Source organism: Carcharodon carcharias, chromosome 24, assembly GCF_017639515.1.
Source record: "Carcharodon carcharias isolate sCarCar2 chromosome 24, sCarCar2.pri, whole genome shotgun sequence".
NCBI lineage: Eukaryota > Metazoa > Chordata > Chondrichthyes > Lamniformes > Lamnidae > Carcharodon > Carcharodon carcharias.
Genome location: NC_054490.1, coordinates 496,589 through 513,933, shown reverse-complemented (window position 1 = coordinate 513,933; position 17,345 = coordinate 496,589). Strand labels below are relative to the sequence as shown.

The window sequence follows — 17,345 nt, the reverse complement described above, 5'->3', positions numbered from 1 at the left end:
CCGCCAGAGAGAGAAGAGAAGAGAGGCCAAGTTGGTGGGTGAGTATGGGAAATGCAGAGGGCAGTGGGGTCAAAGGTCAGCAGGAAGTGCGGGGGGTAAGGGGGGAGAAGAGAGAGGTTGGGCCGGGCAAGGTCAAAAGGCACCCCACCCCACGCACAGGTTAACCGGGGTCACCCACTGCCCCCCCACCTCCCCCCCACCCTCTCCCCGAGTCCGCCCATTCCCGGGGCCACCTTCACCCCTCGGCTCTCGGCCATTACCTTTGCCCTTCTTGCCACCGAAACAGCTGGCCTTGGGCTGGGAGGCCCCCGCCGGACCCCCAGCCCCCGCCGCCGCCTCCTGGAAGCGGGCCGCGTCCGGGATCTCCCTGTGCACCTGGAAGGACAGGTTGCGGAGCAGACACACACAGTTCTCTACCAGCTGGAACACAAACACAAAGGGGGGGGGGGGGGGGGGGGGGGGTGAGGTCAATAAAGAACAAAAAGCCCATCTTTCGACACCGTCGTGCGCCAGCGGGAAGAGGCTGGCGGCCAGTCTGCGCACAGCAAGATCCCACACACACCCACACACAGAGCATCGAGTGACGCAAATTGCTTTCTCTCCCGCACAATCTCGGTTCCTGGATAAGGATTGGCTCCCAAGTCAGCAGCAAGGCCCCCCCCTTCCTCCACCCCCTACCCCCAGCCCGATAGCGGCCGTAGAGTCTTTAACCATCGACCACAGAGGGCACTCAGAGCCTAGGTCTTATCAGAGATGCATCGCGGCGCTCCCTCGGCGCTGACCCTCCATCAGTGCGTCTCTCCCTCAGTACTGACCCTCTGACAGTGCGTCTCTCCCTCAGTACTGACCCTCCGACAGTGCGGCACTCCCTCGGCGCTGGCCCTCCGTCAGTGCATCTCTCCCTCGGCGCTGACCCTCTGACAGTGCAGCACTCCCTCAGTGCTGACCCTCCGACAGCACGGCGCTCCCTCAGTGCTGACCCTCCGACAGCGTGGCCCTCCCTCAGTACTGACCCTCCGACAGCGCGGCCCTCCCTCAGCACTGACCCTCTGACAGTGCGGCGCTCCCTCAGCACTGACCCTCCGACAGTGCGGCGCTCCCTCAGCACTGACCCTCCGACAGTGCGGCGCTCCCTCAGCACTGACCCTCCGACAGTGCGGCGCTCCCTCAGTACTGACCCTCCGACAGTGCGGCGCTCCCTCAGTGCTGACCCTCTGACAGTGCGGCGCTCCCTCAGCACTGACCCTCCGACAGTGCGGCGCTCCCTCAGTACTGACCCTCCGACAGTGCAGTACTCCCTCAGTACTGAACCTCTGACAGTGCGGCGCTCCCTCAGTACTGACCCTCCGACAGTGCGGCGCTCCCTCAGTGCTGACCCTCCGACCACCCTGCCCCCAATTTAACCCTTCCACCCCCAGCGCTCTGACCTTGCTGTCCACGTCCTTCTGGTTTATTTCCGATTGGACGATGTGCATCAGGGAATCGACCAATCCACCGCATTCCCGGAGCTTCTGCCGAGCTTCCTTCTTCTCCGAACTGACATTCCTGGGATCGGCACAGGAGACACCGATGAGTCCTCAGGGCAACGGACACATAGTAGGTCTCCCCTAACCCCAACATATCCATGGGCACAGAATCTGTGTCTCCCCCCACCTCCGAGGTCAGACATCAGGCCCTCCTCCCTCACTCCCCTGGGGTCAGAGACCCTCACCCACCCCTTGCCCCCAAACCACTCCCAACCCTGTGGTCAGGGACATCTCTCTCCCCCCCCCCCTTCCATTCCACAGATGACCCCCTATTGCCCCTCCTATACCCCCACCCCATCACCAGAGCCATCAACCCACCCCCCCCACCAAATACCCACTTCTACTCCTCCTTGGGGCACAGAAACCCTTCACTCAGCGAACCGAGACCCAAAGGCAGAGACAGGGGTTCAGAGCACAGGGGGCAGAGGTCAGCCCATTGACCTATCACCTCCACCTCCCCCCCCCCCCCACCCCCCACCCACCCCCGCATGCCCTCCCGGTACCTGAGGCATCCGGCCGTATTGGTCAGCACTCCCTCCCATTCGACGTGCCGGGGTTTCGAGTCCTCGTTTGGCTCCTGCTCCCAGCCGGAGTGAGGGATGATGACCTCGTCACACAAAGCCAGGACCGCGTGCTCCACTATCTCCATCTTCACCGCATCGTGGGAGGAGAGGTTCCACAGTGTGCCTGGATCAGAGAGAACGAGAGAGAGGCAGAGAGAGAGAGAGAGAGAGAGGCAGAGAGAGAGAGAGAGAGGCAGAGAGAGAGAGAGAGAGGCAGAGAGAGAGAGAGAGGCAGAGAGAGAGAGAGAGGCAGAGAGAGAGAGAGAGGCAGAGAGAGAGAGAGAGAGAGAGGCAGAGAGAGAGAGAGAGAGAGGCAGAGGCAGAGAGAGAGAGAGAGGCAGAGAGAGAGAGAGAGGCAGAGAGAGAGAGAGGGGCAGAGAGAGAGAGAGGCAGAGAGAGAGAGAGGCAGAGAGAGAGAGAGAGAGAGGCAGAGAGAGAGAGAGGCAGAGAGAGAGAGAGAGAGAGGCAGAGAGAGAGGCAGAGAGAGAGAGAGGCAGAGAGAGAGAGAGGCAGAGAGAGAGAGAGGCAGAGAGAGAGAGAGGCAGAGAGAGAGAGAGAGAGAGAGAGAGAGAGAGAGGCAGAGAGAGAGAGAGGCAGAGAGAGAGAGAGAGAGAGGCAGAGAGAGAGAGAGAGAGAGAGGCAGAGAGAGAGAGAGAGAGGCAGAGAGAGAGAGAGAGAGGCAGAGAGAGAGAGAGAGAGGCAGAGAGAGAGAGAGGCAGAGAGAGAGAGAGGCAGAGAGAGAGAGAGGCAGAGAGAGAGAGAGAGAGGCAGAGAGAGAGAGAGAGAGGCAGAGAGAGAGAGAGAGAGGCAGAGAGAGAGAGAGGCAGAGAGAGAGAGAGGCAGAGAGAGAGGCAGAGAGAGAGAGAGGCAGAGAGAGAGAGAGGCAGAGAGAGAGAGAGGCAGAGAGAGAGAGAGGCAGAGAGAGAGAGAGGCAGAGAGAGAGGCAGAGAGAGAGGCAGAGAGAGAGGCAGAGAGAGAGGCAGAGAGAGAGGCAGAGAGAGAGGCAGAGAGAGAGGCAGAGAGAGAGGCAGAGAGAGAGGCAGAGAGAGAGGCAGAGAGAGAGGCAGAGACAGACAGGAGAGAGGGGCAGAGACAGACAGGAGAGAGGGGCAGAGACAGACAGGAGAGAGGGGCAGAGACAGACAGGAGAGAGGGGCAGAGACAGACAGGAGAGAGGGGCAGAGACAGACAGGAGAGAGAGGCAGAGACAGACAGAGAGGCAGAGACAGACAGAGAGGCAGAGACAGACAGAGAGGCAGAGACAGACAGAGAGGGAGAGACAGACAGACAGGGAGAGACAGACAGACAGACAGGGAGAGACAGACAGACAGACAGGGAGAGACAGACAGACAGACAGGGAGAGACAGACAGACAGGGAGAGACAGACAGACAGGGAGAGACAGACAGACAGGGAGAGACAGACAGGCAGGGAGAGACAGACAGGCAGGGAGAGACAGACAGAGTAAGGCAGGGAGAGTGAGAGAGATGGATAAAGAGCAGTCCATCAGGGGAATACGTATGAAACTTCTCCCTCCCAACAGTCCCAACAAACACCACCCCTCCGTGTTAATGGTCGCAACATATTTATCAGGAGACAGGGTGACAGAGAGAGCGTGCTCTGGTCAAAGGGCTGCTTCATCCTCCACTGGCGTGAATCTCAGCTAAATCTGACGCAAATTCTCCTGAGTGGCACTCTGTTCCTTCACTGTCACTGGGTCAAAGCCCTGGAACTTCCTCCCTAACAACACTGTGGGTGTACCTACACCACACAGGGGACAAAATCCTGGAACTCCCTCCCTAACAGCGCTGTGGGTGTACCTACACCACACAGGACAAAATCCTGGAACTCACTCCCTAACAGCGCTGTGGGTGTACCTAAACCACACGGACAAAATCCTGGAACTCCCTCCCTAACAGCGCCGTTGGTGTACCTACACCACACAGGGGACAAAATCCTGGAACTCCCTCCCTAACAGCGCTGTGGGTGTACCTACACCACACAGGACAAAATCCTGGAACTCACTCCCTAACAGCGCTGTGGGTGTACCTACACCACACAGGACAAAATCCTGGAACTCCCTCCCTAACAGCGCTGTGGGTGTACCTACACCACACAGGGGACAAAATCCTGGAACTCCCTCCCTAACAGCGCTGTGGGTGTACCTACACCACACAGGACAAAATCCTGGAACTCCCTCCCTAACAGCGCTGTGGGTGTACCTACACCACACAGGACAAAATCCTGGAACTCCCTCCCTAACATCGCATTGGGTGTACCTAAACCACACAGACAAAATCCTGGAACTCCCTCCCTAACAGCACTGTGGGTATACCTACACCACACGGACAAAATACTGGAACTCCCTCCCTAACAGCGCTGTGGGTGTACCTACACCACACAGACAAAATGCTGGAACTCCCTCCCTAACAGCGTTGTGGGTGTACCTACACCACACACGGGGACAAAATCCTGGAACTCCCCCCCTAACAGCGCTGTGGGTGTACCTGCACCACACACGGGGACAAAATCCTGGAACTCCCTCCCTAACAGCGCTGTGGGTGTACCTACACTACACATGGGGACAAAATCCTGGAACTCCCTCCCTAACAGCGCTGTGGGTGTACCTACACCACACGGGACAAAATCCGGGAACTCCCACCCTAATAGCACTGTGGGTGTACCTACACCACAGGGACAAAATCCTGGAACTCCCTCCCTAACAGCGCTGTGGGTGTACCTACACCACACGGACAAAATCCTAGAACTCCGTACCTAACAGCGCTGTGGCTGTACCTACACCACATGGACAAAATCCTGGAACTCCCTCCCTAACAGCGCTCTGGGTGTACCTACACCACACGGACAAAATCCTGCAACTCTCTCCCTAACAGCGCTGTGGGTGTACCTAAACCACACAGACAAAATCCTGGAACTCCCTCCCTAACAGCACTGTGGGTGTACCTACACCACACAGACAAAATCCTGGAACTCCCTCCCTAACAGCACTGTGGGTGTACCTACACCACACAGACAAAATCCTGGAATTCCCTCCCTAACAGCAATGTGGGTGTACCTGCACCACACGGACAAAATCCAGGAACTTCCTGCCTAACAGCGCTGTGGGTGTACCTACACCACACGGGGACAAAAGCCTGGAACTCCCTCCCTAACAGCACCGTGGGTGTACCTATACCACACGGACAAATTCCTGGAACTCCCTCCCTAACAGCGCTGTGGGTGTACCTACACCACACGGACAAAATCCTGGAACTCCGTACCTAACAGCGCTGTGGCTGTATCTACACCACATGGACAAAATCCTGGAACTCCCTCCCTAACAGCGCTCTGGGTGTACCTACACCACACGGACAAAATCCTGCAACTCTCTCCCTAACAGCGCTGTGGGTGTACCTACACCACACAGACAAAATCCTGGAACTCCCTCCCTAACAGCACTGTGGGTGTACCTACACCACACAGACAAAATCCTGGAATTCCCTCCCTAACAGCAATGTGGGTGTACCTGCACCACACGGACAAAATCCAGGAACTTCCTGCCTAATAGCGCTGTGGGTGTACCTACACCACACGGGGACAAAAGCCTGGAACTCCCTCCCTAACAGCACCGTGGGTGTACCTACACCACACGGACAAAATCCTGGAACTCCCTCCCTAACAGCGCTGTGGGTGTACCTACACCACACGGACAAAATCCTGGAACTCCCTCCCTAACAGCGCTGTGGGTGTACCTACACCACACGGACAAAATCCTGGAACTCCCTCCCTAACAGCGCTGTGGGTGTACCTACACCACACGGACAAAATCCTGGAACTACCTCCCTAACAGCGCGTGGGTGTACCTACACCACACAGACAAAATCCTGGAACTCCCTCCCTAACAGCACCGTGGGTGTACCTACACCACACGGACAAAATCCTGGAACTCCCTCCCCAACAGCGCTGTGGGTGTACCTACACCACACGGACAAAATCCTGGAACTCCCTCCCTAACAGCGCGTGGGTGTACCTACACCACACGAGGACAAAATCCTGGAACTCCCTCCCTAACAGCGCTGTGGGTGTACCTACACCACACGGGACAAAATCCTGGAACTCCCTCCCTAACAGCGCTGTGGGTGTACCTACACCACATGGCCAAAATCCTGGAACTCCCTCCCTAACAGCGCAGTGGGTGTACCTACACCACACGGGGACAAAATCCTGATACTCCCTCCCTAACAGCGCTGTGGGTGTACTTACACCACACTGGGACTGCAGCGGCTCAAGAAGGCAGCTCACCCACCACCTTCTCAAGGGGGCAATTAGGGACGGGCAATAAATGCTGGGCCCGGCCAGCGAAGCCCACGTCCCCCATGAACCAATAAATCACAGAATCTCACAGTACAGAAGAGGCCCTTCGGCCCATCGAGTCTGCACCGACACTTGAGAAACACCTGACCTACCTCCCTAACCCCATTGACCAGCAGTTGCCCCCATAGCCTTGAATGTTATGATGTGCCAAGTGCTCATCCAGGTACTTTTTAAAGGATGTGAGGCTAACCCACCTCCACCAGCCTCCCAGGCAGTGCATTCCAGACCCTCACCACCCTCAGGGTAAAAAAGCTTCTCCTCACATCCCCCCCCTAAACCTCCTGCCCCTCACCTTGAACTTAGGTCCTCTCGTGACTGACCCTTCAACTAAAGGGGAACAGCTGCTCCCTATTCACCCTGTCCATGCCCCTCAATCTTGTACACCTCGATCAGGTCGCCCCTCAGTCTTCTCTGCTCCAACGCAAACAACCCAAGTCTATCCAACCTCTCTTCGTAACTTAAATGTTTCATCCCAGGCAACATCCTGGTGAATCTCCTCTGCACCCCCTCCAGTGCAATCACATCCTTCCTATAATGTGGTGACCAGAACTGCACTCAGTACTCCAGCTGTGGCCTCACCAACGTTCTATACAACTCCAACATGACCTCCCTACTTTTGTAATCTATGCCTCGATCGATAAAGGCAAGTGTCCCAAATGCCTTTTTCAACACCCCACTAACATGCCCCTCCGCCTTCAGAGATCTATGGACACACACTCCAAGGTCCCTTTGTTCCTCAGAACTTCCTAGTGTCAAGCCGTTCATTGAATACTTCCTTGTCAAATTATTCCTTCCAAAGTGTATCACTTCACACTTTTCAGGGTTAAATTCCATCTGCCACTTATCTGCCCATTTGACCATTCCGTCTACATCTTCCTGTAGCCCAAGACACTGAACCTCACTGTTAACCACCCGGCCAATCTTTGTGTCATCCACAAATGTACTAATCCTACCGCCCCAACATAGTCATCCACGTCGTTCATATAAATGACGAATAACAGGGGACCCAGCACAGATCCCTGTGGTACACCACTGGACACTGGCTTCCAGTCACTAAAGCGTCCTTCTGTCATCACCCTCTGTCTCCTACAACTAAGCCAATTTTGAATCCACCTTATCAAATTACCCTGTATTTCGTGTGCCTTTGACTTCTTTGTAAGTCTCCCATGTGGGACCGTGTCAAAGGCTTTGCTGAAATCCATATAAACTACATCTACCGCACTGCCCTCATCTACACACCTGGTCAACTCCTCAAAAAATTCAATCAAATTTGTTAGGCTTGACCTCCCTCTGACAAAGCCGTGCTGACTATCCCTGATCAAACCTTGCCTCTCCAAGTGGAGATAGATTCCCCCCTTCAGAATTTTCTCCAACAGTTTCGCTACCATTGATGTGAGACTCACTGGCCTGTAGTTCCCCGGCTCATCGCTACAACCCTTCTTAAACAGCTCACGAATTTTAACTTGTGTGTGCCTGGTTCTGCTACAGGGGGGTCACACCTCTCACTCCCTTGCTCACAGCTGGGCCAAAGCGGGTTGCGGGCTGAGACCCCCGAACTCCGGGCCGAGGGGGGGGGGAGCCGTCAGGGGGTCAAGGGAGTGTTTGGGGGGGACGGAGCGGGGACGGAGCGTGGTGGGGGGGGGGGGACGGAGCGTGAGGGGGGACGGGGCATGGGGGGGGGAGGGGAGACGGGCGTGGGGGGGAGGGGGGACGGGGCGTGGGGGGGGGAGGGAGGGAAAGGGAAGCGTGAGGGAGGGAAAGGGAAGCGTGAGGGAGGGGGAGCGGGTGCGAGGGAGGGGGAGCGGGTGCGAGGGAGGGGGAGCGGGTGCGAGGGAGGGGGAGCGGGTGCGAGGGAGGGGGAGCGGGTGCGAGGGAGGGGGAGCGGGTGCGAGGGAGGGGGAGCGGGTGCGAGGGAGGGGGAGCGGGTGCGAGGGAGGGGGAGCGGGTGCGAGGGAGGGGGAGGGAGTGTGAGGGGGAGGGAGTGTGAGGGGGAGGGACTGTGAGGGGGAGGGAGTGTGAGGGGGGAGGGAGTGTGAGGGGGAGGGAGTGTGAGGGGGGAGGGAGTGTAAGGGGGAGGGAGTGTAAGGGGGAGGGAGTCTAAGGGGGAGGGAGTGTAAGGGGGAGGGAGTGTGAGGGGGAGGGAGTGTGAGGGGGGAGGGAGTGTGAGGGGGAGGGAGTGTGAGGGGGAGGGAGTGTGAGGGGGAGGGAGTGTGAGGGGGAGGGAGTGTGAGGGGGAGGGAGTGTGAGGGGGAGTGTGAGGGGGAGGGAGTGTGAGGGGGAGGGAGTGTGAGGGGGAGTGTGAGGGGGAGGGAGGGGGAGGGAGGGGGAGGGAGTGTGAGGGGGGAGGGAGTGTGAGGGGGAGGGAGTGTAAGGGGGAGGGAGTGTAAGGGGGGAGGGAGTGTGAGGGGGAGGGAGTGTGAGGGGGAGGGAGTGTGAGGGGGAGGGAGTGTAAGGGGGGAGGGAGTGTGAGGGGGAGGGAGTGTGAGGGGGGAGGGAGTGTGAGGGGGAGGGAGTGTGAGGGGGAGGGAGTGTGAGGGGGAGGGAGTGTGAGGGGGAGGGAGTGTGAGGGGGAGGGAGTGTGAGGGGGAGGGAGTGTGAGGGGGAGGGAGTGTGAGGGGGAGGGAGTGTGAGGGGGGAGGGAGTGTGAGGGGGGAGGGAGTGTGAGGGGGGAGGGAAGGGGAGGGAGTGTGGGCGGGGGGGGTGGAGGGAGGGACGGACTGATTGACCGAATGGGAGTTTGACCTCTGCCCCCCGCCCCTCCCCCTCCCCCCCCCCGCCGCTCCGCCCACGTACCGGTGATGACCTCGTTGAGGTCCATGTCCCGGGCCTTGCGGAGGAGCCGGACCAGCGAGGGGACACCGTCACAGTTCTTGATGGCCTTCTTGTTGTCGGGGTCACGGCCGTAGGAGATGTTCTTGAGGGCCCCGCAGGCCCCGTGGTGGACCTCCTTCTTGGGGTGGTCGAGCAGCTCGACCAGCACCGGGATGCCCTTGAGGCGGCGGACCTCGGTCTTCAGCTTGTCGTTGCGGTAGCACAGGTGCTGCAGGTAGGCGGCTGCGTTGGCCTTCACCGCGTCCAGCTTGTAGTTGAGCATGGCGATGACCTCGGGCAGCTCGGGCTGGCGCCAGACGGTCGGGTCCTTCCGGGCGCTGTGGAGGCTGGCCATGCTGCCCGCCCGTTCCTGCTGCGCCAGCGGGGCCCAGTAGTAGCCCTCGTGCTCCGACCGCATGTCGTCGGCCAGGGGGTCGTCGAAGCTCCTGCTTTTTTTGGGGGGAATGAGGCGGACGGCGTTAGGAATTTTCAGCGGGGCCGCCCTTCCTCCCTCCCTACCACCACCCCCCCCCACACACCCCCACCTCCCCCCACCACCTACGCCCTGCCAACGGTTCCCCCACCCCCCCTGAGGCCGTCCTCAGAGCGGGAGTTAGGAGATTGGAGGGACGACCTTCAATTTGGGCTCGAGAGGGGTGGTCCTTTTTTTTCAACCAATGCCAGACCCGATAAGACGATTATCTTTTAAACCGTCTCCTTCAATTCAAGGGAAAACGGAGTAAGTTTTGAGGGGTGGGGGGAGGGGGGGGGGGTGGGTGGAGAGATACGACCTACGAAATGTGCTCGGGGACAAGCCCACGTGATCTGGGTGTTATGGAGACAAAGTCAGGGGAGGGGGTGGAGAGATGTGACCTACAAAATGTGCTTGGGGACAAGCCCTTGTGGTCAGGGTGTTATGGAGACAAAGTCGGGGGCGGGTGGGGGAGGGGGGGTGGTGGTGGAGAGATGTGACCTACGAAATATGCTCCGGGGACAAACCCACGTGATCTGAGTGTTATGGAGACAAAGTCAGGGGGAGTGGAGAGATGTGGCCTACGAAATGTGCTCGGGGACAAGCCCATGTGATCTGGGTGTTATGGAGACAAAATCAAAACAAAACTTATTTTGACACAGGAACTCACAGCAAAGGGACAGTTGTTCTTTTTGGGGGAAACACGGGGAACGGGGTCTCAGTCAGATAGATCTGCAGGCGCAGATCGAAAAAGGGCTGCAGTGGGGGAAAAAAGCTTCTGTACGTCGATCACTAAGCAGAATGCTGGTGGGGGCAGATTCCCCGTTAGGAGAGATGGGAACCTGCGGAGATCTGAAGACCGAGGGGTTTGTCACTGGGTGCCTTGCTGCTGAAAGTGAGTTTCATCCCACTCAGGATTGACTGAAGCAGGTTTTAAAAGGACTCTTGAGGCAGGGAAGAGAGAGTCTGCTAAAACCCCAGAAGGAATGTGACACTTTGTCGGAAGGCTACATGTCATCTGCAGAAAGGGGGTGAAGTATAAACGTGGCACAGGGTTTTCAGTTGTGTTGATGGGAGGGGGCAGTACCTTCTCTGTGGTTTGGGGTTTCAGTTGCCCACTGAGTCATGTTTAGTCGAGGTTGATTTTAATTTGTTACTGTAAAAGTCTTAAAATGCGAAATCTTGCTCATTGGAAAAAGAGATAGAATATCTCCATGACCAAAGTTAACTGGAAGTGAGGCCACAGTGAGATCGTGAGGCCTTCGATGGGAGAGTTAGGGGGCAAGAGGGATGAACTTCACTAGGGATAGAGAGAGGGGGTGGGGGCACACACTGTCAGGGCAATGTAGAGGGAGCTCTACACTGTATCTAACCCATGTTGTACCTGCCCTGGGAGCGCTCGATGCTGACACTGGGTATAAAGTGGGAGGGACACACTGTCAGGGTAATGTAAAGGGAGCTCTACACTGTATCTAACCCGTGCTGTACCTGCCCTGGGAGCGCTCGATGCTGACACTGGGTATAAGGTGGGAGGGACACACTGTCAGGGTAATGTAGAGGGAGCTCTACACTGTATATAACCCGTGCTGTACCTGCCCTGGGAGCGCTCGATGCTGACACTGGGTATAAAGTGGGGGGGGGGACACACTGTCAGGGTAATGTAGAGGGAGACCTACACTGTATCTAACCCGTGCTGTACCTGCTCTGGGAGCGCTCGATGCTGACACTGGGTATAAAGTGGGAGGGACACACTGTCAGGGTAATGTAGAAGGAGCTCTCCACTGTATCTAACCCGTGCTGTACCTGCCCTGGGAGCGCTCGATGCTGACACTGGGTATGAAGTGGGGAGAAGGTGGGACACTGGTCGGGGTAAATGTAGAGGGAGGTCCGCGCTGTACCCAGCTTCACTTACCTACGGAGGTACCTGGTGCGGAGCTCAGAGGGGGTGGCCGAACGCTTGGCGGTCGGGTAATCGTGGGCGAGGCCGTAGTCCGGCTCGTCGAAGCCCACGCTGCGCTCGTCGTCCTCCAATCCGTACGGCTCGGAGAGGAAGCGCTCGGGGTGCGACTGGTTCAGGTTGAAGCTGCTGCCCCCCCGCACCTGGGGCTGGGCACCGTAGACGTCCAGCCGGCCTGGCGCCCGGTGGGGGTACCCGTCGATGGCGGGCTGGTAGCGCTGGTCCACCCGGGCGCCCCTCGACAGACTCCCGTAGCCATCCAGCGCCGGGTCACCATAGCCCAGGCGCTGGCCGGGGGGGCGGCCATAGGCCTCCTGGTAGGAGTAGCCCCGCGGCACGGTGGAGCTGCCGTGGGGGACCAGGTAGCCCTCGCCGTTGCTCCGGAACTTTCTGTCCAGGGTCTGGGTGTACCCGCCCTGGACGGAGGAGGAGCCGTCCAGGGAAAGATGGTCGCCGGGCAACTCGTGGACCATCCTGGTGGTCACCGTCTTGATCACTTTCTTCACCTGGATTGGGGTGGGGGGGGGGAGGAAAAAAAGGAGAGAGAAGAATGTTCCGGATCAGCAACAGGCCGCCATTTTGCCCCCTTTCATCCACTGCCCCCCCACCCCACAATCGCAATATGTATATTTGTTCATGGGATCTGGACGTCGCTATGTTTATGCCCATCCCTAATTACCCCCGCCCTTCGTTCATGGGATCTGGATGTCACTATTTATTGCCCATCTCTAATTACCCCCGCCCTTCGTTCATGGGATCTGGATGTCACTATTTATTGCCCATCCCTAATTACCCCCCCTCTTCGTTCATGGGATCTGGTCGTCGCTTTATTTATTGCCCATCCCTAATTATCCCCCACCCCTCGTTCATGTGATCTGGACGTCACTATATTTATTGCCCATCCCTAATTACCCCCCACCCCTCGTTCATGTGATCTGGACGTCACTATATTTATTGCCCATCCCTAATTACCCCCACCCCTCGTTCATGGGATCTGGACGTCGCTTTATTTATTGCCCATCCCTAATTACCCCCCACCCCTCGTTCATGTGATCTGGACATCACTATATTTATTGCCCATCCCTAATTACCCCCACCCCTCGTTCATGGGATCTGGACGTCGCTTTATTTATTGCCCATCCCTAATTACATCCCCCCCCCCCCTTGTTCATGGGATCTGGTCGTTGCTTTATTTATTGCCCATCCCTAATTACCCCCCCCCCCCCACTTTGTTCATGGGATCTGGACGTTGCTTTATTTACTGCCCATCCCTAATTACACCCCCCCCCCCACTTTGTTCATGGGACCTGGACATCGCTATATTTATTGCCCATCCCTAATTACTTCCCGCTTTGTTCATGGGACTTGGACGTCACTATATTTACTGCCCATCCCTAATTACCTCCCCACCTTTGTTCATGGGACTTGGACATCACATTATTTATTGCCCATTCCTAATTACCACCCCCCCACCCCCACTTCGTTCATGGGATCTGGGCGCCGCTTGATTTATTGCCCATCTCCGAATCGACTCGATCGAGAACCCTTCCTGATTTTGAACGCCGCGATTCAATCTCCCCCCCACAACACCACCGGGCGCCCCCGAGCCTTCTCCTCTCGAAGGCGATCGGTCCCAGCTTCTCCCCATCTCTCCAAGTGCACTAAAGTCGCTTGACGCTGGTACAAGGTCTCCCTATATTCCTCCTTTCCCTTACTGAGCCTGTTTGGGCTAAGGTGGTCTTGGTAAAGCTACAGGACTCGAGGGATGACCCACATCCTGCTTTTGAACCTCCCAAGTGTCAGGCAATGACCTTCTCCAACAAGAGAGAATCGAACCATCGCCCCTTGACACTCAATGGCATCACCATCACTGAATCCCCCACTATCAACATCCTGGGGGTTTTACCATTGACCAGAAACTGAACTGGGACCAGTCATATAAATACTGTGGCTACAAGAGCAGGTCAGAGGCTGGGAATCCTGCGGAGAGTAACTCACCTCCTGACTCCCCAAAGCCTGTCCACCATCTACAAGGCACAAGTCAGGAGTGTGATGGGATACTCCCCACTTGCCTGGATGGGTTGCAGCTCCCACAACACTCAAGAAGCTCGACACCGTCCAGGACAAAGCAGCCCCGCTTGATCGGCCCCCCATCCACAAACATTCACTCCCTCCACACCCGACGCACAGTAGCAGCAGCGTGTGTACCATCTACAAGATGCACTGCAGCAACTCACCAAGGCTCCTTCGACAGCACCTTCCAAACCCACCACCTCTACCATCTAGAAGGACAAGGGCAGCAGACACATAGGGAACACCCACCAGCTGGAAGTTCCCCTCCGAGCCACTCACCATCCCGACTTGGAAATATATCAGCCGTTCCTTCACTGTCACTGGGTCAAAGTCCTGGAACTCCCTCCCTAACAGCACCGTGGGTGTACCTACACCACAGGGACAAAATCCTGGAACTCCCTCCCTAACAGCGCTGGGGGTATACCTACACCACACGGACAAAATCCTGGAACTCCCTCCCTAACAGCACTGTGGGTGTACCTACACCACATGGACAAAACCCTGGAACTCCCTCCCTAACAGCGCTGTGGGTGTACCTACACCACACGGACAAAATCCTGGAACTCCCTCCCGAACAGCGCCGTGGGTGTACCTACAGCACACGGGGACAAAATCCTGGAACTCCCTCCCGAACAGCGCCGTGGGTGTACCTACACCACACGGGACAAAATCCTGGAACTCCCTCCCTAACTGCGCTGTGGGTGTACCTACACCACACAGGGGACAAAATCCTGGAACTCCCTCCCTAACAGCGCTGTGGGTGTACCTACACCACACGGGGACTGCAGCGGCTCAAGAAGGCAGCTCACCCACCCACCACCTTCTCAAGGGGGCAATTAGGGACGGGCAATAAATGCTGGGCCCAGCCAGCGACCCCCACATCCCCCATGAAAGAATATTCAAATTCCACCCACGAATTTTCTGATCTGATACTCCTGCCTCCCCGAAGACGACTCCAAGTCCACCGATCAGGCCAAGGCCCGATGGGTAACCACATGGTTAAGGTTAGTTGGGTCCCGTTCCTCTACCCTCAAAGTCTCTGCTTCTTTCAGGGGCGTCTCTTCTCCTGATTTGATCGGGGGAAGATATAGAACGAGCCAGCCAAGCCAAGCCAAGCGGGCACCGGGACGACCTCCGACTCTCCCAGTCAAGCCTCCGCCAACCTCCGCAAGGCCGCAGATTCCGGTCGCTAGGAGACACAGAGGGTCAGCGCCTGTCCGTCTCCCCACCCCCACCCCCACCGGACACTCACCGTGGTCTCGGTCCTGCGCGTGGTGCCGTCCTCGTCCATCTCCACGGAGACGACGGACGGGGCCTGGTCGGGATCCTCCTCCACAGTGACCGTCTCCTCGATATACGGACTTGGCTCCTGCATCATGGTGGCAACGCTGTACTGCAGGGGTCGCTCCTGGTGGGGGGTGCAGGAAGGGGACGAGAGGAGAAAAAAAAAAACAAAGATTCAGCGACCATATCGATACGGAGGGTGGGGGGTGGGGGGGTGGTGGGGGGGCTGAGCCAAGGGGGTCTCAGTGGAAGGATTTGAACAGGGCCTACAAGCCCCCCCCTCACCCCCACCGATTCAGCCGGCAAAGAGGCGATACCGCGCGGGGTAAGGTCCCAAACTTAATTTCTGTTTTTGTTATTGCTACCCCTCCCTATCTCTGTAACCTCCTCCAGCCCCTACACCCCTCCCTATCTCTGTAATCTCCTCCAGCCCCTACGACCCTCCCTATCTATGTAACCTCCTCCAGCCCCTACACGCCTCCCTATCTCTGTAACCTCCTCTAGCCCCTACAACCCTCCCTATCTCTGTAACCTCCTCCAGCCCCTACACCCCTCCCTATCTCTGTAACCTCCTCCAGCCCCTACACCCCTCCCTATCTCTGTAACCTCCTCCAGCCCCTACACCCCTCCCTATCTCTGTAACCTCCTCCAGCCCCGGACACTCTCCACCATCTGGTAGGTGCCGCGCTTTAGGCCTTAACCTTTCTGCGAGGATTCTGCGATATTTGTTAATGAAGATCCCTCGGTGAGCCTGAATTGGGAAGGTTGGGCCTGGGTACCCTCGGGCTGCGTTAGCCTGACTTCACACACACACACACAGAGAGAGACAGATACTCGCACCCGGCCCGCCCAGAGGGAGGGAGACGCAGCTACACAACTTCCATTCGCACAGCATCTTTAACCTTGTAAAACATCTCCGGGAAACGACTGACCGACAGAACCTGACCCCAAGACACAGAAGGAGATGCGAGGAGAGGTGTCCACAAGCTTGGTCAAAGAGGGAGGCTTCACTTAGTGTCTTAAAGGAAAAGAGACGCCCAGAGGGAGGGAGACAGACAGACAAAGGGGTGAGAGACGGAGGGGCTGAGGGAGGGAGTTCCAGAGCTCAGGAACCCCCCAACGCCAGGCAGCTGAAGGCACGGCCGCCAATGGTGGACTGATTAATATCGGGTGTGTGTGTGTGCGTGCGTGCGTGCGTGCGTGCGCGCGGTGGTCAAGAGGCCGGAATTGGAGGAGCGCAGAGATCTCGGAGGGTTACACAGATAGGGAGGGGTGTAGGGGCTGGAGGAGGTTACAGAGATAGGGAGGGGTGTAGGGGCTGGAGGAGGTTACAGAGATAGGGAGGGTTGTAGAGGCTGGAGGAGGTTACAGAGATAGGGAGGGTTGTAGGGTCTGGAGGAGGTTACAGAGATAGCGAGGGGTGTAGGAGCTGGAGGAGGTTACAGAGATAGGGAGGGGTGTAGGGGCTGGAGGAGGTTACAGAGATAGGGAGGGGTGTAGGGGCTGGAGGAGGTTACAGAGATAGGGAGGGGTGTAGGGGCTGGAGGAGGTTACAGAGATAGGGAGGGGTGTAGGGGCTGGAGGAGGTTACAGAGATAGGGAGGGGTGTAGGGGCTGGAGGAGGTTACAGAGATAGGGAGGGGTGTAGGGGCTGGAGGAGGTTACAGAGATAGGGAGGGGTGTAGGGGCTGGAGGAGGTTACAGAGATAGGGAGGGGTGTAGGGGCTGGAGGAGGTTACAGAGATAGGGAGGGTTGTAGAGGACTGGAGGAGGTTACAGAGATAGGGAGGGGTGTAGGGGCTGGAGGAGGTTACAGAGATAGGGAGGGTTGTAGAGGCTGGAGGAGGTTACAGAGATAGGGAGGGTTGTAGGGTCTGGAGGAGGTTACAGAGATAGCGAGGGGTGTAGGGGCTGGAGGAGGTTACAGAGATAGGGAGGGGTGTAGGGGCTGGAGGAGGTTACAGAGATAGGGAGGGGTGTAGGGGCTGGAGGAGGTTACAGAGATAGGGAGGGGTGTAGGGGCTGGAGGAGGTTACAGAGATAGGGAGGGGTGTAGGGGCTGGAGGAGGTTACAGAGATAGGGAGGGGTGTAGGGGCTGGAGGAGGTTACAGAGATAGGGAGGGGTGTAGGGGCTGGAGGAGGTTACAGAGATAGGGAGGGGTGTAGGGGCTGGAGGAGGTTACAGAGATAGGGAGGGTTGTAGAGGCTGGAGGAGGTTACAGAGATAGGGAGGGGTGTAGGGGCTGGAGGAGGTTACAGAGATAGGGAGGGGTGTAGGGGCTGGAG

The 17,345-nt window shown here is 57.5% G+C and overlaps 1 protein-coding gene across 6 annotated transcripts in view; it reads right to left on the bottom strand.

Annotated features, from left to right (window-relative positions):
- ctnnd1 (catenin (cadherin-associated protein), delta 1) overlaps nucleotides 1–17,345 on the bottom strand; it is a 172,182-nt gene that overhangs the window by 47,184 nt on the left and 107,653 nt on the right. For 5 of the 6 annotated variants that reach the window (XM_041173964.1, XM_041173966.1, XM_041173965.1 and 2 more), the window contains 6 exons: nucleotides 15,027–15,182; nucleotides 11,657–12,207; nucleotides 9,255–9,721; nucleotides 2,030–2,213; nucleotides 1,428–1,545; nucleotides 261–420 (listed from right to left, as the gene is read on the bottom strand). In XM_041173964.1, coding sequence (XP_041029898.1) covers nucleotides 261–420; nucleotides 1,428–1,545; nucleotides 2,030–2,213; nucleotides 9,255–9,721; nucleotides 11,657–12,207; nucleotides 15,027–15,182 — 1,636 coding nt within the window. The remainder of the gene's footprint in view (nucleotides 1–260; nucleotides 421–1,427; nucleotides 1,546–2,029; nucleotides 2,214–9,254; nucleotides 9,722–11,656; nucleotides 12,208–15,026; nucleotides 15,183–17,345) is intronic. The other variant, XM_041173962.1, reaches the window with a different exon arrangement.